We start from the raw sequence: 25906 nt of genomic DNA, 5'->3' as shown, positions 1-25906 counted from the left end.
CCACATTATATTCAATGACAAGCGTTCTGTCACTTCATTTTTAAAATTCTCTTTCTTCTCGTTCAACACAGCTATTCTATGGACATTCAGGAGGAACCGAAGGAACAAAGGGACTGTTAGATTTTTTTTTTTTTTTTTTTTTTTTTTTCAGGACAGAGTTGGGACTTTGAGCATGAAGGACAAATAATCAGAACCGCATCAGGGCAGGAAGTAAAAGTGAGTTAGAAACTGAGAAACAGACACTACAAGAAGAAAAAGGGGAGAAGAAGAATGAGGGAGCAGGACAGAAGTGGACGGGGGGGAGTGCAGGTACCACAGAGTCCAGGTGAGTGTGTGAGTATTTTAGGTGTTTGTGTAGTTTTTGTGGCTTTCTTCACTCAGTCCCCGAAACTGCCGTTTTGTGTTTCTTTCTGCAAATGCATTGTCCTTTTTTTGGTGTTTTTTTTTTTTTCTCTGTCTACATTATTCTCTAATATCTCTACTTATTAATCTCTCTGTTTTTACAGCAGCAACCTTTATTTCTGCAGGTCTGTCCTCTGCCTGTACATGAACTATTCCTTTAAAACTACGGTAACAGTGCATGTCTGGCTTATAAATCTTATATTTTTATAATATTCCCCTGCATGTGGGTGAGCGTTGCATCTGCGTACTCTGTGCGTGTGTGTGTGTGCATACAACATCATCTCCCTACCTATAAGTCCAGTGCATATTTTACTCTTGTCTTTTTTTTTTTTTGTTTGGCTTGGCTCTTTTGCTCCAGTGTGTTTTTCATTTCATGACTCTGTGTGATTTTTCTTTGTACATGGCTCGTTCGCTGTTTGTCGTGCCCGTCAGTTTGTGTGTTTTGCGTGCATGTGTGCTCGGGTCATTTGTCTGTCCGTCCGTTGGCTTCACAGGGCGCTGGGGTTCCTGAAGTTATGGCCTGCGAAGCGAGCCTGGTCGCCCAACTCCTCCTCAATCCTACAGAGACGAAAAGACAGGGGGGGGGGGAAGTTAGTCAATGCTGTGCGAGACGTTTTTAAGTGGAAATACTTCATGTCAGACCATCTCTCAATACTTTCTGACTTCTCTAGTCTGTCTGTGGCTCTCAGCTCCAAGGCCACTCATTCCCACCGAAGACGTAAATCCTTAGAAAAAGGGCTCACAATTATAAAGTTTCATTTTTGAAAAAAGCTCAGTAATTTCCTAAAACTGCTCGTCACTATGGTTTTTATTAAATTTACATAAACAGGAAGAAACCGTGCATTTGTCGGGGACTATTTTCAGCGGCGGATTAATCCACATTTGTTTTCCTAGTGAGTATTTGCGGCAGCAGGACGGTGTGTGTGTGTGGGACTGAGTTCACGGTGATGAAGGAACGTGTCGCCCAGTGTGACAGTGTTACTCACGGATGTGTTTTTAAGAGGTTTTTTTTGGAAACAGTGCAGCTCTGTGGCCCAGAGGAATGATCTGGCTTTGGATACACAGCCGGCAGCACTTGGTAGTAGGAGACAGTCACTGTTAGTTTGGTTCTTTTCAGGGGATTTGTTGACAATAAGCAAAATACAGAATATCACTGTTCCCCAGGAGGCGAGAACCACAAGAATAAAGCCGACATTGGTTTTGTTTTCAGTCTCTTCCCGCGACCTTTTGTTTGCACCTGCCCATGTGGCGCTAAATGTCACATTTTGGTCAATTTCAGATTATTTCATCCCTTTTAGTGATTGTTTTTTTTTAATATGTGTTCACATAATTGCCACTGTATGACAGCTCCCTACTGTACATTTCTTACTGGTGTGTGTGCATGTGCCTGTGCACATGTATGTGTGCGCGCGCTTGACTGCAGTGATTAGCGCTTATCGCTGGTTAATGCCCCTGTTAAGTCTCCCCACCCTCCACCTCTCCTGCATCTCCTCGGCAGTCCGATAGGATTACACCGCTAAGCTGATCCCACCTCCTCCTCCTCTCCCTGCTGCTGACTGGCTCGGACACATGGGGTGACACCGGCGCTGCCGTCGCCTGTCACGTCAATTAGCTCTCTGGTGCTAAGCGCTGAGGCCGAGCGGGCACCTGAGGAGCACGTTTGTAGCTCGCCTGCTGCCAGGTTTTGGGGCCAAAAGGGAATAGAGAGAATGTTGAATACCCAAGAAAGTGAGAATTATATATTAAATCTGGCAGGGTACTTTCAAAAATAGCGCTAAAGATATGATTTAGAAATACCAAGCTTCCAATGAGAGTCCTTTGATGGATGAAAAAGATTTTTAATGGTTTAACAAGTTTGAATGAGTCTTGATCCTGTGAAGACAAAGTTTGTAACCTGGACTTCAAGTACATACAACGTCTTCTATGATAGAAAAAAATAAGGCTAATGTGATAAGGATAATAGGATAAAAACATGAAGGATTTGGGTAAAACTGATCCAGAACTGGTTTTGGAGAACAATTTTCTCACAGAATGCCCGAATTAAAATATTTAGAGATTAAATTCTACCCAGTCGTCCGTTTCCCTCTGAGAGGAGAACTCATTCGAGCCGTGGTTTGATCAAAAAGGTCACGTGGCAGAATATATACCTGCTGTCACGTTTTTCCTTTCTTTTTAATATAATAGCAGTCTCTGTCCACCTGTGCTGTGCCTGCTGCGTCGTCAAGGCAACTGCTTGCACCTGACGGAGGGGAGTGGCCATGGGTACCTGAGGCCTGCCGCCCCGGGTTCTTCTAGACAACCTCCTCATCCTTCACCTGGGTTATGCCAATCACTTGTTTTTCACACCCTGAACACCTCGCAGTACCTCATTATATTTTCTTCGCTTGGTAAATTGAATTGGCAACAGGAAATCGTGTGTGTGTGTGTGTGTGTGGGGGGTTTGTAACGAGGCAAAGAAAACAGCAAGCAGAAGATAAGCATGAAGTAACGAACGTGTAAAGGTAAAGTGGCTATTGGAATGGGCTGAAAACAGTAAAAACCTGCTGACAAAGGAGGTTTGACCCGGACGAAGGATTCTGTGCCCAATGAACCCAATATGTGGAGAGAGACACCAATTTTCATATAGAACGGCCAAATACTGAAAGATTTAGAAAAGAAATTAAAGCCCCAAGATTTCAATTTTCCCTTCCAACAGAAGAGCTTATTAGATCTACCGGAGCAGACAGGAGGCTACACGCCTGTCCGTCCATTTGCTATTTAGTCGTTCTTCTTCACTTTATTTACCGAAATACACTCCACTCTCCCTCGCTCTCATTTTGAACGTTTCTCGCTTCGTTTACCCCTTAAACCTCACTGACCTACCAGTGGGTCAGTCGTTCCAAAACGTCATCCCGATAAAGCTTCGCTGAGCTGAAGAACTGAAGCGAAATGAACGGATGAGTTTACGCAAGCGTTTCAGAGCGAGAGAGGGAGGGAGGGAGGGAGGGAGGGAGGGAGATTCATAAGCCTGCAGTGCGCTGACCTCATCAGCTGGTTGTACTTGGCCAGTCTCTCGGATCTGCAGGGGGCGCCGGTCTTAATCTGCAACAGAGAGACACAGGGAACCTTCAACAAAAGAAGTGTTGAATGCTACTTTCTTTTCTGCTGATCTGAAGCCCAAATGATACTTTTACATTAAGTATGTAGTGGTTACAGTTATGGTTTGGGTAAGCCTCCAGGAAAACAAAGGTAGGTCAATATGATGTCCTCAAAGACAGTGTGTGTGTGTGTGTGTGTGTGTACCTGTCCAGTGCACAGTCCCACCACCAGGTCAGCGATGAAGGTGTCCTCTGTCTCTCCTGAGCGATGGCTGACCATCACCCCCCAGCCGTTCGCCTGCGCCAGTTTACACCTGAGAGACAGAGGCAGAGAGGAATTCGGGTGTTTTCACAGCAGCTGAGCAAGAGGCTGAGAAAATACCCCCAGAATAAGACCAAAAACAAAACAAAACGTAGGATATAATAAAGAGAGTGACACAAAATAAAATAGCATGCAAAAATGAAGTGCAGGCAGTGGTAGGCGAGAGGCCGCAATGACATCACAGCGACGGTCAGGTGTATGCGAGCTGCACATTGCGGTGGATCGGGCCGTAGCCGTTTGGGGGGAATGTGGAGTTCATTTCCACACCGGGCGCACCGACAGATGAGCCAAGGACACGGGGCTGGAGCGCCCGAGGATGCGCCGACGCTTGTTAAAACCCTGTGTACGTTCTGACCCTCCGGTAGCTGCTGAGACGTCAGCGCCACAAGGGCGCTAGAAGAAAAGTCAAGGGATCACGGAAGTCACCGGGATTCATCGTCCGGGGACCGTGAATCTCTCTTCCAAATAAGCCATCCAATGCTGAGATAAAAATACGGTGGAAATAACCTGACTCTACCACCGTCAGAGAGTCCGACAGTTTGATAAATCCCTGAAAACTAGCACATCAGCCCGTAGCACTGGCAGCAACAAGATGTATAACTGCGTTTCTGAGTGAAATTCAAGGTCGGGGGAACACACTCGTCTTCCCTCTGCTCTCTGGGTGACGTGCACATATCGCTGCATGTTTACCGCACAAGTTCATTCGTCTGATTGTGATTTATTCCTAACGGCAGCTCACCTGACACATTCACCTGCTTACGACATGGAAATGAGGACGCGTGTTGATGCCTCGGGTCAAATGTGAGCTGTTAGAAAAGGAACCCGTCCCCTCGTAGCTACTAAGCTAATAATTCAAATTAACGACCCGGGAAGCTTTTCATGTGATGGACGCAATACATCAACTTTACGGTCGTCAGCTCTGTTTCTATCAATTAATCTTTCCCGCCTCCTCCTCCTCCCCTCCCGCTGTAATCCAGCTACACTGTCGTGACCGATAGCTTCATAACCCTGAGTGACGTTTCTGTCAAGTAGGAGACCGATGACACACACGTTCAAGACCGGAGCGCACACTCTCGGCACAGAGAGATCAACGAGTACCGCATGAGATGCGTGCACACGACGCTCCCAGTCAGTACATGTGATTGACAGCTAATCTTCATATGTCACTTCCTGCTCCTCGTTTATCGCGCCTCGTCCGTGGCACAAGGTCAACATGGCTGACAGGTAACGACTGCTGTGACTGACAACATGCTGACTGCCTCTGTGTGTGTGTGTGTGTGTGTGTGCGTTTCCACATGTGTGACCGATGACGGGGCGGCCGTGTCTCTCTGACTCTCCCTATCGGACTCCCTGTCGTCTCAACCGAGATGGACGACCTTCTCTGGCCAGTCCAAGGCCACCGGCCCGCGCTAGGCGGCCATGTTAGTGCCTTTTAAGTCCTTCTTTTTGAGCACTGGAGCTGTGTTCGCCTCATGTCGGATTGACGGCGGTGAGTGTTTGTAGATCTGTAAAGCCTGTTTGCCACCTAATGAGGCGGATTCATCACTTTAGCAATATATTTGACCTTTTTCTACATGAAGTGGTTTTGTGCACTTTTTCGCTCCAAACATCCTGGAAAAGTCAAAAAGAGTGCTTAAAAAGTTTTTTGTACGTTTGACTGAGACGGAGAATTTGATATATCAATTCAAACAAAATGAGAAAAATCAGGAAACAGACTTGGTGAATGAATCATGACGTACGCGAAGCCCGTGACAAGAACTGAAAATCTGCGCGGAGCGACGAGGGGCCTCTAACCGTCAAATTAACACGTGAGACAAACAGAAATGTCCGATTTCCCTCATGTTTTCCGCACCGTTTCCCTTCGTTTGAGTTCCGACTGCGGCTCTTTCAGTGACCTCTTCTTCTGCACTGGTTTAAGGGCAGCGACCGGAGAACCGGCTCCACCGGCTGTTGATCTCCGTCAGCCAGTCAACTCACACTCGCACAACAGGACTGGATGGAAGGGCGCGTCACAGCAGTCACAAAACCTCGCTTTACAAGGCAGTGCTGGTGCTTCTTGTGCGCTTCAAACCATTTTATACGAACCTCCATTACTTTTAATGAATTAACCTTTTCTTCCAATCATATTTATATAACTTTCAATATACGCTCAGGGGCCACTCTGTTGGGTAAACCTGTGCAGTCTAATACAATCCAGTACAACTCCATAGTGATCCATAGTTTGTGCTGGACTGCGTTGTATTGAGAGGTGTCTGCAACATTCTTCTCAGCACACTATGAAATCCCCCCTCAGCGACGTGTATCCTGTGAATACTGAACAAACACCAAACTTTAAAAGTTGTGCGTTGCCGCTGAGCAGCCCGGAGGTGACACGGGGTGATATATATCAACAGACCCACTTTAGTGATGTCTCACTGGACTTTTGCGTAATCCCAAGATTTAGTTTGTCTGGCAGTACCGTCTGCAGCGTGAGTAGTCTCTACCATGACTGCTGAAGCTGTGTTTTAAATCTCATTTTCCAATCCTTCTGGGGGTGGAAGCAGGAACCTGCTCAAATAAAACCAAAACTACCTGCATGGCTACATACCTCTAGAGGTGAGGGAGAATGGGTTTTTGTACCTTTGTTTTTGAATTAATGTTGAGTATTTCCATTCAGCTATCTTTTAACTGCTCCGACATCTAAGACTTGATAGTCAGTTGTCCAGACTCTAATCTGGAACCTTCTCCTTGCATCTTAAAACCTCGACAACTTTTAAATAAAGCAGCCGTACGCCTGTATGGCCTCGGTGACGGAGCCGATCTGGTTGACTTTGAGCAGCAGGCAGTTGCAGGCTCGCTCCTCGGCAGCTTTCTCTATCCTCTTTGGGTTGGTCACCGTCAGGTCGTCTCCAACAACCTGGATCCCCACCTGGGCTGTCAGACGGGACCAGGCCTCCCAGTCGTCCTGGTCAAACGGGTCCTCGATGGACACCACTGGGGAGGGGGGAGTGGAGGGGAAAAGTTAAAAAATATGTTTTTGTGAAGAACTATCATCATGTGTCTCTGGCTGAAGATTAACAAATGCAACAAAAATCGTCCACCTGGGTAGTTGTTGACGAAGCCCTGGTAGATGTCGGCCAGCTCCTCCGCAGTGATGTGCCTCGCTGCGTCCGGCGGGGATTTGAAGTCCAGGTCGTATTTGCCCTCGCGGTAAAACTCTGAGGCGGCCACGTCCATCCCGACCACCACCTTGTCTGTGAAGCCGGCCTTCTCTATGGCCGTCTGCAGCAGATCCAGAGCTGAGGCGTCAGAGCGAGGAGGATGGAGAAGAGGTGGAGTCATAAGGACAGGCAAGGTAAGAAATGAAAGAGGTTGCCCTGGGCTTTGTCTCTCAGGCTACAAACAGGCATCCCTAGCCCTCTGATTGGTGGAGCTTGGCGGGGGCTTAAAAAACCCTACTTCACGAGTTTATTGGGGGGAAAGGTCATAAAACAGTGTTTCTGAGACAAGAAATTATTTCTGGTGACTATGAATATTTCAGTCTCAAATCTTTGCAATGACTGATTTCATTATGCAAACTAATGGTGACGTATTTAAGCAAAGTAAAAATCTCGTTTTCCGTTGCTGAAATGTCAGATTTTATCGCCAGGCTCTTAAACACAAAGCTTCTCTTCCAGACTCATGTGCTAATTCTCTTTTTCCACATATTATCCAGCTTGTTCAGCGACCTGTTGTCTGGTTTCACCTAAAATGTGAATTTTACTTCAGCGCACGACAGCTCCTGTAAACGCAGAACACCAGCGGTGACACGTAACAGCGACCGAGGATCTTAGGTTGGAATTTATGTTTTATCAAGAACACTCCTCCTCCTCCTCACCCTCGCTGTTCTCAAGGATGTTGGGAGCGAAGCCTCCCTCGTCTCCCACATTGGTGGCGTCCTGGCCGTATTTCTCCTGGATCACGCCCTTCAGCGTGTGGTACAGCTCCGATCCTATCCTCAACGCCTCCCTGAGGGACAGGAAGGGGGAGAGGTCAAGAAGGGTGGAAACACAGGGGAGGACAGAAAGAAATGACGAGGGATAAAAGAAGCAGGACAACAGATTGTCGAAAGGTCAGTGGTTCACAGAGTGGAGCTGGAGTTTGTAAAATTGTTTTGGAGATGAATTCTTACTTGAAAGACTCGGCTCCGACAGGAAGGACCATGAACTCCTGCATGGCCAGTTTGTTTCCAGCATGAGATCCTCCATTTATCACGTTAAAGGCCTGAAGAGGAGCGGAGAGGAGGAAAAAAGCAGAAAGGATGACCAGGTGATAATGTTTTAATTAACCCGAAAGAGCCTAAAAAGCCAAGGAAACGACAGTGAACAACTCCACATATGTAAATATGTTTATGGAAACTGGGTTCATCGCAGCATGAAGCAACTGAGCCTGAGGGTCGTTTTGCAGAGGATGTGAAAGAATTATCACATGAATTGATCAACTATTTTTCAGAAAGAAAAGATCATCAGACTTATTTTAGACGCAGTCCTATTAAAAAACCAACGTCTGATGAAAAGCTTGTGCTTGGCTTGATCCGGGTCGGACATTTCATCGAAGGAAACTCCAACTCTGAAAAAACAACTTTTAAAAAGGGTGATATTTAATAAATATGTGGATTGCAGTCGTTGCGCGAGCGCCACATTTACATCGTCACAGTTAGCAGATATATCCCCTGATGGTGTTTTTATATGTACACGCCCAACGTGAATGTGGATTTTATCACTTCAAAGGCATAATTGTAGTTTTTTTTTACTAGTTACCTGGAACAGGAAACATTGTTTACTGTATTTGTCAGTTGGGCTGTAACGAGTGGTTATTTTCAGAATCAGGTAAAACCCCCAATCATTCGTGATTTCCAAAAAAACAAAAACAAAAAAGAAACAGAGAAAAGCAGAAAATATTGACATTTGTAAAGTTGGAACCAGCAAACTTTTGGCATTTTTGCTGAAGAACGACTCAAAAACCGATAATCAAAATAGCTACCAATTTTCCGCCCGTAGAGCAATTGATTATTTGATCAATTGCTTCACCGCTTTCTGTCAGGGAAATGAAATAGCTTGTTTTTGGAACTGACTGCGCCTAAAACGTAGCCGTACAGGGACTCGGACAGGACCGTCCCTAGATGTTGTGCCGTGAGTTTGAGTTCTTACGGGAACCGGCAGCACCAGCTCTGTGTTTCCAGCCAGGTCGGCTATGTGGCGGTACAGGGGGACGTCTTTCTCTGCTGCGCCGGCCTTACAGATGGCTAGAGACACTCCCAGGATGGCGTTGGCCCCAAACTGAGCTGCTCGACAGATCAAAATACAGGAAATGATTCATGTTAGTTTGTTTTTTTTCTTTCCCCCTCCTGTCAATTACCTTTTTCTGTCTTAGTAAAACTTTGGACTTTTATTGGTATTTTTAAATGCATTCTTTCTATCTATTTCAATTCCAGTTTGATTTAACTTATGAGGCAGATTTTGCAGATCAGATTTGCTTAGTGTCAGGTCTAATTTCAACCTTTTTCTAGGAGCTGCAAGAGTTGCCACAATGGATGTTCAGAAAAGATGTGTAATGTGTGTCTGTGTGATTCTTATTTAAGTGATTTTTTTTTAAAGAGAAAATATAGTTCAGAATTTATGTTAATTAGAAGTAATAAAATCTATTTTATCTTTAAAACCAGACAACACAGTTTGCAGCTCAGTTTTTTTCCTGTAATTCTCCTTTAAGTTGTAAAGTGGTAATAAAGGACACTAATCTTCCCGTACGGAGAAATTCTTTAACCATCCTGAACTTGTTACCATGGATTGTAGTCACCTAAATTAATGACAAGGAAGATTTTTTTTTTTTTTAATTTTATCGAGGATTTTTCACACTGGTTGTTCGGTAACTTGCTATTTTCCCATTCATACCTCAAATTATAAACTGAGATAAAAACGTGTTACTGTGACTGTAGAAAGAAAATTTAGGGGAAAAAAATGAAAAAAGCTGTTTAGTAAGAAAAGAGAATAAACTTTCTCTGCCAGTTGAAAAAGAGATCCAAGTCTGCGTAAACCTGGATAAGATCGTGCATATTTCTACACGGGCAGAGAGTGAATTAAACATTGTCTTCTCACAACGCATTCAGCTGCAGTTCAGTCTCACAGGCTTCCTGTGCTGGCTGAAATTAATTCACACCGTCAGCGCGGCACCATCACTTCCACAGCTGTTTACCCTCCTGCCTGAAACGATTAGTTGGCATGAGCGTCGATCGAAATAAATGAACAGGGCGTTTATTTATTAAGGATGTGAGTTGGCTTGGATCCTGCCAAAGCGACCTATTTGCTCCGCCTGTATTTACGCCCCTTTGTCACAGCCTTTGGTGAGAAACATTCTTAGGAAACGTTTCCGGCCGGTGGACTGTGACGGTGCGGCGTTAGTCATCGCGACTTGCTCCCGTCCCGTTTGGACTCACATTTGTTTTCTGTGCCGTCCATCTCGATCATCATGTTGTCCAACTGCTCCTGCTCCGCCACGCTGATGCCCTGCAGACACACAAACACAGGAACACGCCGTAAGAACACACACACACACACACACACGTGGGGCAACGTATAAAGTTAGTTATCATTTGAGAAGCAAATCTTTCATATGAAATTCCCAAAATGTCCTGACACTATTTTTCCTCTAAATTCATTTATTTACATTTTTTTTCCCAGACGCCGACTTGGTTTAATGTTGCGTCTGTTTTTGTTGATTGAAGTTGGAACTAGACTCAGGTTTGGATGTAAAAACTGCTTGTTTGTGTAACTCTTACTCTCACACGTAATGTTCACGTTGTAGGCCTCTTTGCTCGAAGTGTAGCGCCTGCACGGATCCTTTAAAATTCCCCTCAAACCCTGACTGGATGTCGCTTCTTGATCCGGGGTCAAGAGGAAACTGCATGTGGAGCCGCAGTCCACTGAATCCCGGACATGGCACAGAGAACAGAAATGGCTCTTTGTGCAAATGTGAATTTAAAAAGCTCATTGGAGGTGAGAGAAAAGTTAATATCCTAAACGAAAACAAATTATAAAGTCATGGCAAAAATCTACAAGGATTTTAATCTTTGCATTTCAATTTTGACAGATCTTCAAGTTTCTGGTTGTTTTCTATTGTTTCTGGTCTGTGAAGTATCTTTTTATTCATTTTTTGACGAGTGCTCTATGGATAAAATTCGTAGTGTGATTATCAACATTATGGCACCACACCCACACACACACGCACACACACACATACACACACACACACACACCCGTGCAGCCGTAGCGGTCCGTCTCTCTGATGTGCTCTGACGTCACATTCAGGATCTCAGAGCCCTTCAGCTGGTTTTTTTCCCGCCTCACTGATCACATTTTCCCTGCATCCGTTAAAGGAGGAAATTACCCATACTGCACTGCTGCAGATACCTGATTAATGCCATTGAGTTCCCCGCGCGCACACGATACAATTTGTCTTGTACGCACCAACGCACGCGGGAACACAAGCGCTACGACAGAACGCCTCATTCACTTTTCCTCTCTCACTCACTCACACTTTTTTTCTCACACAGACACATTGTCATCATCTTTCATTCACGACATCCTTACACACACACACACACACACACACACACACACACACACACACTTTTCTCCATCATGTCTGACAGCTGAGTAGACTTCATCTTATTCTCACAGCTTCCTGTCTGCCCATCCAGATGTGATAGTCACCTGCACATTGATCAACTGAACCCGGGCTTCGTGTCTCGTGCTGCGCAAGGTTGTTTTGTTCACATGTTAAGTCAAAACTGGACATTTTCAGCCTCACTAGCCGATGCAGCTGTTTCAATCTGACCATAGACGGTAAAGCAACACCGATGCAACACCCCAGGTGTCAACCACAGGTTTCTAAAGGGACGTTTGGAGTCTGATGTGTTGGTGTATCGCTCCTGGCTGGAGCTGAGATGGGAAGAGGAACCCCCAGGACTGAGTGTCATCAGGTGAAAGGCCTCTTTTCCTTTAGCCAGAATGCAGCATCTATCTGTATCTGCTAAGGCACTAAAAAGTTTTTGACTTCGCAGAGGGAACATTGGAAACGTTGATCACGGTCCCCCGATGAATCTCTGGTATGTTTAGCTCCCAACAAAACTTGCATGATCACTTTTTGACCGAGAAGGAAAGAAGCACTGCAAACACTATAGTTTTGTGTGGGCCGATGTTTCACAACCTGTAGCTACAGCCTGAAAGAAAACTCGCCAATTCCAAAAAGTTATTCCTTTGACGGGAACAACTCGGAACCCGTTTCCCTCTTTGAATCTCAGACTCCTTCAGAATTTGCAGAGAAACTGTTGCTCTAAATATGGTTGTTGACAAATGTAGTGAACGAAGACCTTTGGTGACTTACGGAGGCTATAAGAGCTGGACCCAGAGTATCATTGATGTGCCCAACTGCCTTCAAAACACCTAGAAGAGGGAACACATGAAAGGAAGTGAGTCAGAGGAGGAAAACAACAACCCTGCGGCGACTAGAAGAGAGAAACAAAGATGTGGTGGGAGTGTAGTAAAGCCGGACATTTATGTTTGAGCATTGGTCATGTACATCGACTCTTTGTCTTAAGCCAGCATTCGGAGACTCCACAAAGAATTGAAACGAGCTCCGCAGCTCAAAGCTAAATGTTTTGGATTTTCAGCTTCCTTCTGTCCCTGGCTAATCCCGAGTATTACAGCATACGCAGCAATTTTCAACAGACAAGCTATCTTAAAGGAATAGTTTGACATTTTGGGAAAAAATGCTTGTACGCTTTCTGGCAGAGAAGATCGATACCCGCTCTCATTACGATGCGCTAAATATTAAACTACCGTTAGCAGGCAATTAGCTTATCTTAGCATAAAGACCAGCTCTGTCCAGTGTCCCACAGTATGACATGATTCCTTCCCGCCGCACACTACCTGCCCAGCACCAAACAGCAGACAAAGTCAGCGACTAGTCGGGGAAGTGGAACACGTAGCAGCTAAAAAGCCGGATTTTTTTCCTTACGTTCAGCTTTACGTTTCTAAAGAATGCAAATGTCCAAGCCCGCACGGTTGATTTGTCCTCGCACCTTTGCCCTTGAAGCGGCTCTTGTCTCCATCTCGGAGCTCCAGCGCCTCGTAGATCCCCGTGGAGGCTCCGCTGGGCACCGCAGCCCTGAACAGACCTGGAAGACAGCAAGTTTGGGGGAGAGTCAGAAACCAAGACGGTAGCAAGTAGTTTTAATTCCTTTCTCTCTGTTTGAATCAAAGCTCAGTGGGAACAGCTGTACCCTCTAACATCCAACCTCCCTTGTGGAAGGGATCCGCCCACATTAAACCCACGATTTTTGAGAAATATGAAAGACTGCAATGACACAACGCCTCTAGCGAAGAATCTGTTCAGCAAATTTTTTAAGCGCCTGTTGAAGTGTATGTTCCTCTTTCCAGGGTTTGTCTTCTTTTTTTTGGTCAAATCAAGCTAGCACAAGCCAGAGATCCGAAACCTTTCTTGTGAACCCACACACTGGGTCCAGGAAATTTTCCCCGACAACTGGTAATTAACATTTTTGCTTAAAATAAACTGGTCATTGCAGCTCTAGTCAAGAGTAAACCTCCATGCGCTAATCTGTGGTAATCATAAAATCATAGATCGTTATGGTGTTTTGAAGTAATGTGATGTTTATGAAGTAAACACGAATCCTTTGTTTACTGTACAACGTTCAAACTGATGCAGACAACACTTGTTTCACTGATTTAATGGCCGAACCCACTCAACAAATATAATACTGACTGCCAACATGTTGCGATCAGTTATTCATACATATAGGACACACACTGCCTCTCTATTTAAAAGTCTTACTTATTTACTTACAGCTGTTTTAACCATTCTTTTGCCTGTTTTTCTTTCCACTGCCGGTTATCTCTGTTGAAAGCTATATGCGAAATCAACGCCTGTTTTCGTCAACGTGTCCGCGCTGTGAACCGATTTCTCTCCAGCAACTGGCTACGTTGGCTACGCCAGCTATTTTCAGCAACATCCTCCTCACGCGTGAAAAATGGAATGGATTTTACACAGAAGTGTCCGAAACCAGAAACGATCGCTTGTCATTTTTTGAGCTTTGGCTGCTTTTGGTGCGACCATCTACGCCGGTGTAATTAACCCAGACCCATTAACTTCGAGCTCAGCGGAGGCAATTTTCTTAGCGCCTTTTTTTCAAAATGGTAGAAAAAAGTTGAGCGCTATATGAGCACCCCCACCCTCTGTGCACTGAAGTATACGTTAGCCGCAGAGCTGCAGGGCACCAGCGCCCCCTGCAGGGAGAGGCGGTTCTCTCAGTCGATGTTGTGCGATGAGTGGCACAGATTTCAGAATTTGGGGAACAAATTCGCAATTAATGTAATTACTTCAAACCAGCCTAGCGTGACAAGAATGCAAGACTCCTCTCTGTCTGAATCGTGTTTTTGTTGCTGTACACCTGCCTTGTTGCAGCTTGAGGCTCATTAGCAGGACAGCTTCCCTCCCACTGAGCCAGTATCGTCATCATTATCGTGATATGACGGTTCGGGATCAGGGCTGTTTTGTCATTCCCTGCGTGGCAGTGGCAGCGATTTCATCCTCAACTGTGTATTCATTCTGATTCTACACCAGTTGTAATGTGGTTTTTAGTGAGTAAAATCTAAAGGAAAACTGATTTAATTCTTTTGAAAGTTCGTTGTGGCTGTTTTCTGTTGTTAGTATTGTTATAATTATTTGTTTTGATCTCGCTGGGGTTATGGAAGCATCTTTATACTGTATACTGTCGGCCTGCAGGAAGAGTCTAAGCCCCAGTCCTCCCTCAACGGAGACTCGGTCGATCTGGACAGAGGTCAAATGAAGGTCGTTTGATGTCAGAAACAATCTACAATTACAGCAGAGACGCTGTTGCGTTTCCAAGCTCTCTTAACACTTTTTCGGCAAACGTCTGACACGATGAAGCTGAACAGACGTCCTCGTGGCGAAGGCTGCGGGCTTTTTTCCCTCTGATATTTGCAGAGAGGCTCATCGGCGGTCACCTTTCTCTGTGCGAAGGTCCACTTCCACAGTGGGGTTTCCCCGGGAGTCCAAGATCTCCCTGGCAACGATACTGACGATCGACATCCTGAGGGACACAGAGACACACAGAGGGAAAGAGGCTATGGCACCGCTGTGGACTCTGCTGGAAATATGGTTAGTTTTTGATCGTCATCGTGGTCATGTCAGCTTCAGATGGAATAAAAAAGAGGGAGCGAGAACAGCAGAGACCTCACGGGTGAACACAGAAAACACAGAAAAACCTGTGAAAACATCACTGCAGACTCCCTCTGAAAATCAAAGCTCACCACAGAGGACTGAGTTGCCTCACACACATGTAGAGTACAAATAAACACACACACACACACACACACTGCAGTTACTTTGCTGTTTCTGGAAGCAGGTTGCAGTAAAAGGCTTCAGCAACAGAGAGTCGTAAATTATGCATCAGTTTGGCACAGCTTTCATCCAGACTGGAATCTGCAGTTGGTCGTGATATGGTGAGTCTGCATTTAAAATAGTCTCCATTTTTCTTACTGTCAACTAAACCAACAACGACTGTGTCCTGTTAACGAGTGCTGTGTGTGTGTGTGTGTGTATCCAAAGCCTGATGAATCTCATTCCTCTGGGCCTCAGAGCTCCATTGTTTCCGAAAACTATTAAAAACACGTCAATGAGCCTCACTGTTGCGCTGGGTGACAAGTTCCCACACACACTGTAGTTTATCTTGACTCAGTCCCACACACACACACACACACACACCGTCCTGCTGCCCCAAATACTCACTGAGCACCAAATGTGGATTAATGGGCCGCTTAAGATACTCCCCAGCAAATGCACTGTTTAGTCCTTTTTGAGTAGCCTTTGATAAAAACCACAGCGGTCAGCTGTTCCAGGAAATGACCGGACCCTTAAAAACGAAACCATATATCCATCAGCCGCATTTAGATTTACATGGTCAATAGAAACCAAGGGGCTCGGAGTGCATCTTAAAATTCATAACAAAAATACGTTGTTTTGTTTGGTTGTTTTTTCACTCGCTGGCTACTTTTCCACGTCGTAAACATTCCCCTTATTCAGAAAATAGTTTCTTTTCTATCTGTATTTTTGTCTTACATAACAAATGTACTGTAACTTGTCCTTCGGGCCAACAGTGTATCTTCACACGCTGCGCCAGAGAAGCGAATAAAACCAGCACAGACTCCGAAACAATCCACCGCTGCTCCCTCTCGCCTCAGGTAGAAACCAGCCAACCAGCCTTCTTTCTTTCTTACAGTCCAACCTCTCCATTCACCACTTCATACTGTTCTTGCCTGTGTTGTGGTCCCAACCCAGACATCGTGTCTAAACAGGGATTATACTGGATTAGGGGTGGATGAAACTGTCAAAATGCTGTTTTCTTATGACTCTGCAGAATTTCCCCTGCAGCTCTTGCGCTGAATGATCAGCTACAGTAACAGGTCAGTGTCTGGCTAGAAAAGGACACGGGACTGTTGCTACAAACTCAGACCAGTGACCTTTTAGTTACACGACAGCTAAGTGCTTGTCAGATCGCCACCCGGCGTCTGAAACCCCCCCCCATCCACCTCAACCAGTGCTGAGGGGCGCCGTCCAACAACATTTATGACTTTCGGAAAGCAGCAATCACGGCCTCTTCGGGCGGCGACTGGCTAGGCGTTTGTAAGTGGGAAGGTAGCCCGGGTTTGAGCTGTTCTCTGAAGCCTTTGTACGGCTATTTTAATGACCTCGACCGAGGGCAACACCACGAATGACTGTCCCAAAGTCTGCGTCATCACCCTCATTTGTACGATTCATCCCGTCTCACCGCTTGCTTTGTACCCACCGCAGACAGGTATAAAAACTTTTGCCTTTAGACGTGGTTGGTTGCGCTTTAGATGAAGCAATGAAGTAGTTTGTGAGCAAACTGGACCCTTAAACACCCTATAAAGTCTTTTCCTTAGAAGTTATAGCCCCTTTGTGTCATGTGAAACATGTTGAAATGGGCCGTGCATGAACTGCTTCATATACATAAACCTACCTGACATTGGTATTTCTTACATCAGTGTATGGTCCCTACCTTAGGTATCTGTTGTGCTTGGGGGCAAACCCTCATTTGCAGTCAAGAATACATTCAAATACTCATGTACACCTTTATTCTCTATGCTCTTTTGCAGTATGTGATGGTTATTTTGGTCTGTTTATGATGTCTTTGTTCTTACGGCTGCCTTCTTGACCAGGTCTTTCTCTAAAGTAAACTTTCTTTCTGGTTAAATAAAGTCAAAGCACTCGAGAAGAGAGTTTCTGAGGCGACGTTTTATCAGCCTGACCCTGGTACTGCTTTCACAATCATTGCAGGTGCTTCTTTCTATCCCTGCTGTTTACTGTTGCTGCTTCTCCTCTCCCAGGAGAGACCGATCGGAAAAATCCTGCAGCGCTAACGCAGGAAAGATGCATCTCCGGGTGCCATTCGATCCTTTGAAAAACAGCTCGACCACAGGCGCATTCCCCTAAGTAGGCCAGTGCACGGCAGCACCAATCTCACGAGCGCTCGGCCTTTTTAAAAACAAAAACCACCCGACAAGCAGCAACAATTACGGGCTTTTAAGCAACCTTTCCATTTTAAGCTGCATTTCCGTGTTTGTGCTTGAGTCGGCTTTTTTTTTTTTAAGTATAACAAAGTCACACCTACGTTTCCAGACTCATGGTTAAGATTTTTATGATGTTTGTCCCCCTAAAACTGCTAGTTTCGGCAGTTACGTTACAGCTTGTGATGCTGCTGTGACCCTCTGTTCATGCAGTTGATTGGTTTTGATGAGACAGCACCACTGATGTTTTTACTTTACACAATAATAAATAAACATCTTTTCACATTGTGACGGTGCGGCTTGATTTAGTCAATCTAGAACCAGCTAGTGGTGCAACCTAATCCTGGCCAGGAATCACATGCTGGTCTAAATTCAGGAGCAGAAGATGATGTGTTCTCCGAAGTCGACTTTGTCTTTATGTCCTAAACAACCTCCTCTTCTCTACAACATGAAAGGAGGCATTTCTCTTTCATTTTTCTCTCTCTCAAGTCCTGAACGTCTCCACATCACGGGATTAAAAATGCATTTGTCCTGTTTGAAGATGCATTTTAAATGTCTGGGGCGCCACGACAAAGCCTACACTCAAAGCATTAGGAGCTCCATCCTCATTGTCATTTCACTATCATCCATGCTAATCTACTCCGTGGGTGTTTTCCCTCTTTTTCCTCATTGATATTCCAGGCACGCAGCGCTGCAACAATATGTCAAAAAAGGGCCTTTTGTGCCATCCTCGTCTCCGTGCCGTATGAATATTTTATTGATCTGTGAGGAGCTAAATCTGGCTTCGTTGCTAGCTTGCAGAAAACCTGTCACGGTACTGAGGCTGTCCTTTCCATATACGACGAGGGAGAGATGGAGACTCGGAGCAGAGGGTGCGTCGCGTGCTTTAGATGTTTCTTTTTCATTTCATCGGTGTAGCTCTGTGCTGCGTTGACTGAAGAAGGCCGATTAATTCATGGTGATTGATGGTGACGATTTAGAGCGTTCTGAAGACATTTCTCAGCATTTCGATCTATGAAGCGCAGCTGTAGATAATAACAGTAGTTTATTAATAATGGTTCAGTTCCATTTCTTCACGTTATACTGCCCCCCCTCACTATCACTGAGCAGCAAAACAAACCAAAATGTGGCTGAGATGTCTGTTGGTTGAATGTTTCTGGGTTTTTGGCCACCGCTCCGGTCCTGCTCGGCAACAGGGCCATTCTGGGATGGCCTCGTCATTAGGACCAGGCCGAGTCAGTTTAGCTTATCATGGAAGTGACCAGGAAGAAAGCCCCATTCTTAAATTTCCCCATCGTGCTCAGCTGTGCCGGATCATCATCTCAGAAAATAGAAAAAAAACGCACATCACAGAGCCCGAGACAACATCTTAAAAGTATCTTGTTTGGTCTGTCCAACAGTCCAAAACCCACGGACATTGGATTTACTGTCGCAGGGGACGAAAAAACCCAGCAAATATTCAAATCTGAGAAGCAGCATCATTAGTTGTTGCAGGTCCGGCTGTGATTTTGTGACTCCCGGTTACTGAGAGGACAGAAGCTTCCAATTTGAACAAAACTTTGTTCTCTGAATGACAAACTTTTGGCCACTTCATAAAAAGAGACTGAAATTCCTCCATCTTCTTCAGTGACTTTAAGACATCGGTTCCTCGTCGCTTTCGTTTCTATTCTGGCCTCTGAATTTACGTCTGAGCTGCGATGATAAGAGGATTTAAAGCCAGAATGTGCTTGAACTTCACATCGGCTCTCAGTTGGTTAAAGTACGTGTCCCTTTTTATCAGAAGAAATCATCTCTCCTAACTTTCTTTCATTTCATTTTGTTCTTACATGCTCTAAACCCATTAAAATCCTTACTGAGCCAATGTGCAGTGTACATTCTTACGTAAATATCTTAAACTTGGGTTGTATTCTTGTGCAAGATATTTCCCTTACGTAATCTCGCCGTCTCTTTTTTCCTTTCTCTCTGTCTCTTAGATGTTTTTTGGTCCGTTCAACCTGACTAACAACAAAGACATACGCATATTTATGGATATTAAAACAGCGTTGTCGTGACCTGAAACTAATGACAGTCTCGTTGGGGTTTGTCTCTTTTTGAGTTTCTCTTTCCCTGCGTGACCTGTGTTGCTTTGTTGTCTTACTTCCTCCATAATTTCCGTCCGGTGTTTATCCTTCTCTCAGCCTGAATGCAAACACATTGTACGTATGTGAAACCTTCCTGAAGACATTAGACACCGCGCATTTCTTTCTTTCACTACTCTCCCTGTCACCGTTTCTCTCCTCCATGTAAATCCCCCCCCCTGCTACAGCATCACCTCCCTCCTCCCGCCTCCGCTCCTGTCCTCTGACACCTTTACTCAGCACTCCCTTATCACACACTACGAGGTCTTTCCGGGCGACTCAGGGATATTTTCCATCCATTTTCCCAGCAGCCGCGTTCCCCTCGCTGCCGGTCGATCACCACGCTGATGACCTACGAATTTGTGCTTATTGGGTTCTTACGCTCATTGTGAGTCACGGGGGATAAAAGCGTCAGCATTAATGTGTAAATGGTGCTCAGCAAAAGAGAGAGCACACAAGGTGCCTGACTCAGAAACATCCACACCCTCAGAGTCAAGGGATTGATACGTGGGTGATTTTCGCTGCCGGCCTCTATTCATTTGAGTTTCTCTCTTTTTCTCCGTCTTTCTCTCTCTTTTGATGGTGTTTTGATGCCCCACCCTGCAGTGCTGCAGTCTTCCAAACAGCATCTCCTGAGGGTGGAGCAGCGGTACAGCGGCAACATATCAGAAAATCAGCTATTTCTGCTCTTTTTCTGGTTTCTCGCCACAGCTTCAAAGCATCAAAGCAAGCGCTTTGACAGTACGCTGATACATATTCATTCATTCTCTGCACTAATGAAACTTTAGACAGCCTGTGAGAATCTCTCTAAATGCCACCTGGACCTAAATATCTTCATGGTACGTTAGATACAGTTTCAAACGGGCACAACATCGTCAACATCAGCATGCCAACACGCTCACAGTGATATAACCGACGCGCTGATGTTCTGCGTGGTTGTGGCCAGCTGGTGAGAAAGGAGCCAGGGTTGGAACCCTCTTTCTCCCATTCCTCTTTTGTTCATTCTTTACACACTTATTTCTGTCACTTTTCACGTGAACAACTGGGTGCAACAGTCTGAAAATGTGCCAATGGCCAAGTAAAGTTAATTTGGTAAAGGTTAGGGAAGCACTCGAAGACGTATTTGTCTTCAAGCTGGAAAAGGTCTGGTAAAATTAAAGCTTAAATACAGTATTGGTTATAAAAGGGTGTTATCATCATGTAAAACTTACTTTAAAACTTGCTTTAATTTAATAGGGCACTGTCTGCCTGTCGTTCTTCCTCCACAATCTGTCACCACCCTCAATAAATTCATCTCATAACTCTCCTCTCCAGCCCTCCGTCTCTCCAGCGCCTCTCTCCTTCTCCATCTCCGCCCGTGTCTCTCGCCCAGTGCTGTTGGTGCACGTTGCTGTGTGTTACGTAAGCCCTACAGCGGTGGCGGCGGCGGCGGCAGCAGCGACGGAGGGAGGGAGGACGCCCATGACCGCACCATACCACACCTACCAGAGACTGCAGTGCTCAGCAGAAAATGTACCAGCATCGGGAAAAAACAAAAAAAAACAAACAACAAAAAGTGAGCGGGCAAGACAAGCAGAGAGTGAACGAGGGAGAAAGAGAGAGAGAGGGATGGAGGCACGCGGAGAAAGAACGGGGAGAACACATCGTTTACAGTATAACATCTAGCTGTGTGTGAGGACATTAGGTGATATGAAGAGGAAGGAAGACCCAGAGGGAAAGAAATGACGATACAGTAGAGAAAAATGATGTGAAAAGGTAGAGAGAGAGAAAGGAAAAGAGTCACAGATGAAGCAAGAGAGAGACTAATGAAATCCGGTTTAGCAGTTGATATGAAGGTTGGATATTGGCGCTGATCTCCAGATTTGTTTTGATTCGAGTCCTGAAGATTAAAGGGGCCATCCGCCAGCGTTACGCACCCAGATAAGTTAGCCCGTCGCGAGGAGAATCACTCAGACCGTGAGAACAGTTCAGAGAGAGCTCCGAGCGTAGCTTCCTGAAGCCAGCTCGGAACCTTGACAGCAGAAAGCCTTAGAAAACTGGGGCACGCAGTTTTTAAAGATGTGGCCGATTTCCATGCAGCATGTTGCGTTGTGGGAAGCGTAGGACCCCTTTGTGTGGAGCTTTCGCTATACTAGAGGAGAAAAGTCTGCCTCACCGATTTTGACCATTCTGTTTTTGCAAATCCCTGGATTTTATGAAAGTGCAATAATAACTCAGTGGAGTCAGACAAACACGTGTTACATCAACGAGCTTCTCCGAATTTGTTCTGGGAACTTCCATCTCTTTTTAATCTTCAAGTCAGCAGCCCCGTTGTTTTCTTTAGAATATAAAAATGCTTAAAGTAAACACATTTCACTAATACACTGTTCACTTACAAATAACTAATAAATGTACGAAATTGTAGAGCAAAAACCTGCGAGTTGGGAGCCGCCGGTGGTTTAACAAGTATTTCTTCCCCACTGCAGATTTCCATTTCTACGTTTTCTTTTAAATGATGCCCTCAACGTCCCTCAAAATGATTTAGCCTTTTTGTACGACACACAACGCCCTAGTTGCTAAACGCATCCAAAACTGACCCAAAATCTGAACGTAAACTGGTATTTAAGTGTTGAGTGCATTGCCCCGTCTCCTAAAAGTGTAATCCCTCACTGCCACTCGCAGCTAGTGTAAAGTTCTGGGGCAGGATGTTTTGATGCCGCTCTCTATCAACGGCAACCTTTATAGAGGGTTTATAGAGGGCACTGGAAAATGATTTATTAGCCTGTAAACAAGGCATTAGTCAAAACGCTGGTGCCTTATGACAAAGTGTTGATGATGTTTCTTACCAAGATGCACCCTGGGAGCTTTAGTTCGTTTTTGTTTTTTTAAATCAAAGAAGCAGGTACGTGCCAACACATCAGTTGTTCGTCTGGGGCAGTTTTGGCTACCCGAGCCTTGAAATGCTCCAACTGTCCGTCATCTAACATCACAAGATGCGGAAAATGAACTGGACTTTCATCTCTGTGGGCCCTGTTGTCCGAAATGACTCCGTCCACCCCATCATTAAAACTGCACCATTTGTAGCAAGTGACCATAGCCTACATATAAAACTGAATGGAGAGAGGTCAATGATGCAAAGATTAATCCTGGGGTTTTAAGAGCCAGTATCGGACCATTCAACTGAAAATTATGGAGCAACCCCCCCCCCTCGAGGGTCGATTTACAAATCGTGCACACGGTTTATAAACCATGCTCTCAGATTCATAATCTGTGCCCACGGATTCGCAAACGACTTCTTTCTTCAGGGAAAGAGAACAAGGAATGGCGCGTTTTGACGATGCCCGCATCCGCCAAGCAAGTCCAGTTTATCTAGATTTAAGGGCGGACGTAAAGCTGTTTTGTGTTATGTAGCGGCCATTTGACAGCTTTCATTGTGTAGCATTGTATTTCCCCACCATTGTTCTCTAAAGAAAGAAGTCGCTCGCAAATCCATTGCACAGTTTACAAATCTGTGGGCACGGTTTATAAACCGGATTTGTAAACTGACATTACAGATTTACACATGGCTCTGTTTTTTTTCTCAGTTGACCCTAGGTGGGGGCTCCGTAAAAAATCTCAACTCATTGGAAAATCTAGTCAATGTACGTGGTGAAAAAGGAAGAGCGAGTTAGGGAGACAAACGAAGATACGAAAGAGCAAATAGAAAAAGACAGAAAGAAGGAAGGAGTGATGAGGGATGGATTTAAATATAAATATATACAAAGGTAAAGGGAGAGGGACATAGAGAAAGACTGGGAGGAAAGAAGCTATGGAGGATGAAATGGAGAGTGGAAACGAGGCAGGGCGAGAGAGATAGAGAGATAAAGAGATGAGGTGAGAGAGAGATAAATAATTAAATGACCCTGTTTGGCTGGAGAGGGGAGGATAAATGGAGGGATGGAGAGAGGGAGGAGGTAGAAGATGAAGAGAGGGAACAGAAGGCTGATTATCGCACGTATGGCACACACACGCACGCGCGCACACAGGCAAACACGCGCGCGCATGAGCACACACACACACACACACACACACAAACACACGGAGGAAGTGGAGCAGTCTTAGATGTCCATGACGCTAATAATGAGTCCACATTTACACACACTTACAGCCTCGACTCGCAAATTAACACGAGTACCGTCACGCACGCGCACGCGCCCGCGCGCACACACACCCACCGAACACATTCTGTGTACACACACACTTCACGTGGACCCACACATCACATAGAGTGTCAAAGATGCAGACATCAAACACACACATTTATGTGTCTGATATGTAACACACTCACACATTTTCCAAAAGACTGAAGAAAATAAATGAAGCAAAATCTCTCACACACACACACACACACACACACATCACACACATAAACATACATGTTTTTTCGCGCCTGCCATATTGAAAGAAATCTACCACTTCACACACGTTAGAGGTGCTGGGGGCTTGATCATAAGCAAAAAATACATAAACAAGCTCACACACACAAACATAAACAAACACACGCACACACACACACACACAATGCATGAAGCTAATTCACACAAACACTGAAGCATTTACTTCTCTGACACGCACACACGTACACACATGCACGCGCTCACAGTAAATCCCAGCGCGAGCCGTATACAGTATACACACATTCCTGTTTCTGCCATATGAGAGACACACATACACACACTTGATATTCCAAGGACTCGACCACTGTCGACTTCATGATCCCTCGCACACACATACACACACGCGATATTTCTGCAGCCAAAGCACATCTTTCACACACACATACACACAAACACACAGTCCTCTGTCCAAAGTACCCGAGAAAGTACATGGAAAAAAAATCTCACACACACAGTGAAACCTAAAACTGTATCTCCCTCTCTCTTAAACACACACGTTCCCATCCACCGTCCAACATACACACACGGTAACACCCAAAACTGTATCTGTGTGACACACAGTCACAAACACACACACACACACACACACACAACTTTGCGCAGTTCCTGTGCCTCCCATATTAAAAGACATCCACCATCTAACGCACACATACACTTGACTGCAGGATCCACTCATACACACACACCTAATGTTACTAATGCCAAAACACACACTCATATCTTTTCTTTCCTCCATTCACACACACACACACACACACACACACACACACACACACACACACACACACACAAATAACCACACATTTGACAGCCAGGAAGCAAAATCACATTCATACACACACACAGTAACACCTAAAACTGGCACACACATGTAATGTATGCACACACATGTATGCTTTCCTGCTTCTTTTCACACACATGTACACACACTTGACACCTGACCATTTTCAAAGGAATCAGAGAAAATGCAGGAGCAATATCCAAAACTGAAGCATTTCTATCTCTCTCTCTCTCTCTCTCTCTCTCTCTCTCTCACTCACACACACACACACACACACACACACACACACACACACACACACACACACACACACACACAAGCGGCATCCTTCTGCATCCTTTCTGCACTGAGCAGCAACCGATCAATATGGGATCAAAGAAGGAAAAAAAAACCAAAAACACAATGGATGTAAAAACACAAAACCTCTTGAGCAGATGAAAAGAGGAAGAGAGGGTTTCCTGCCTTTACCTGCCGCCTGTGTGTGTGCTCTGCCTTTCACAGCGACCAAGAAAATACTGGAGAGGCAGAGCAAGAGAGAGGGAGAGGAGAACAGGAGGGGAGGAGGAGGGGGTGAGATGTTTGACAGAGGGGGGAGGGGAGATGACTCAGAGGGAGATGGACAGAGGAAGAGGAGGAGAAGAGGAGGGTTAATTAAAAAGGAGGAGACGGACGGAGGGTGGGATGAAGGCGTGAGGATGGGGTGCAGAGGCTCGTCACCCGACAGAGGAGGTAAAAATAGACGAAGGGAGGACCCGTTCTCTCTCTCTGTGTCTCCCTGTCTCTCTCTGGTGCTGCAGCGGGGTTCAGTGGATGTATATACAGTTACATAAACCATCCTACTCCACCATACTGAGACATGACGATGTTCAGTGTGTGTGTGTGTGTGTGTGTGAGCATTTACCCACACAAGCACTGGAAACAACAAGCAGAAAAATGGAGCTGTGCTTTAACGCTGAAAATGATCGATTTATTCTGGGTTTGCCAGGCTGCTCTGTCAGTCCCACTGTGGCCAGTCGTGCTCAGTGTGACCCTTGGCGAGGTATTCAACCCCCTGGCTATTCCAGGTGAGCTACTGACGTCCAAAAAGGGTGATAATTAGCATGACAGTCTTTATACAATCTTCAGAAAGGATCATTCATGATGCTGAAA

The 25906-nt window shown here is 45.3% G+C and overlaps 1 protein-coding gene across 2 annotated transcripts; it reads right to left on the bottom strand.

Annotated features, from left to right (window-relative positions):
• Nucleotides 1–672: 672 nt before the first annotated feature.
• On the bottom strand, nt 673–25252 carry LOC120786334 (gamma-enolase-like). 2 transcript variants are annotated; one of them, XM_040121753.1, is made up of 13 exons: nt 25226–25252; nt 14862–14947; nt 12899–12994; nt 12202–12260; nt 10253–10322; nt 8970–9103; nt 7952–8043; nt 7658–7788; nt 6882–7079; nt 6573–6774; nt 3685–3793; nt 3425–3483; nt 673–960 (listed from the first exon to the last, which is right to left on the bottom strand). In XM_040121753.1, the coding sequence occupies exons 2-13, from the start codon at nt 14944–14946 to the stop codon at nt 891–893; spliced, it is 1305 nt and encodes a 434-aa protein (XP_039977687.1). In that variant the 5' UTR covers nt 14947; nt 25226–25252; the 3' UTR covers nt 673–890. The 2 variants fall into 2 exon arrangements, with proteins under 2 accessions (XP_039977687.1, XP_039977688.1); XM_040121754.1 differs by lacking the exon at nt 25226–25252 and adding an exon at nt 16736–16752.
• Nucleotides 25253–25906: the final 654 nt, after the last annotated feature.

This window comes from Xiphias gladius, chromosome 24 (genome assembly GCF_016859285.1).
Source record: "Xiphias gladius isolate SHS-SW01 ecotype Sanya breed wild chromosome 24, ASM1685928v1, whole genome shotgun sequence".
NCBI lineage: Eukaryota > Metazoa > Chordata > Actinopteri > Istiophoriformes > Xiphiidae > Xiphias > Xiphias gladius.
The sequence above is the reverse complement of the archived record's forward strand: the minus strand, read 5'-3'. Positions and strand labels throughout refer to the sequence as shown.

What these genes read in the sequence shown, in the direction of transcription:
- LOC120786334 (XM_040121753.1), bottom strand. Translation starts at nt 14,946, where the DNA reads ATGTCGATCGTCAGTATCGTTGCCAGGGAGATCTTGGACTCCCGGGGA. An exon ending in GTCACCGAGGCCATACAGGC is followed by an intron (nt 3,794 to 6,572) that starts GTACGGCTGCTT and finishes TCTGTCTCTCAG; the next exon opens with GTGTAAACTGGCGCAGGCGA. An exon ending in TGGGACTGTGCACTGGACAG is followed by an intron (nt 3,484 to 3,684) that starts GTACACACACAC and finishes TCTCTGTTGCAG; the next exon opens with ATTAAGACCGGCGCCCCCTG.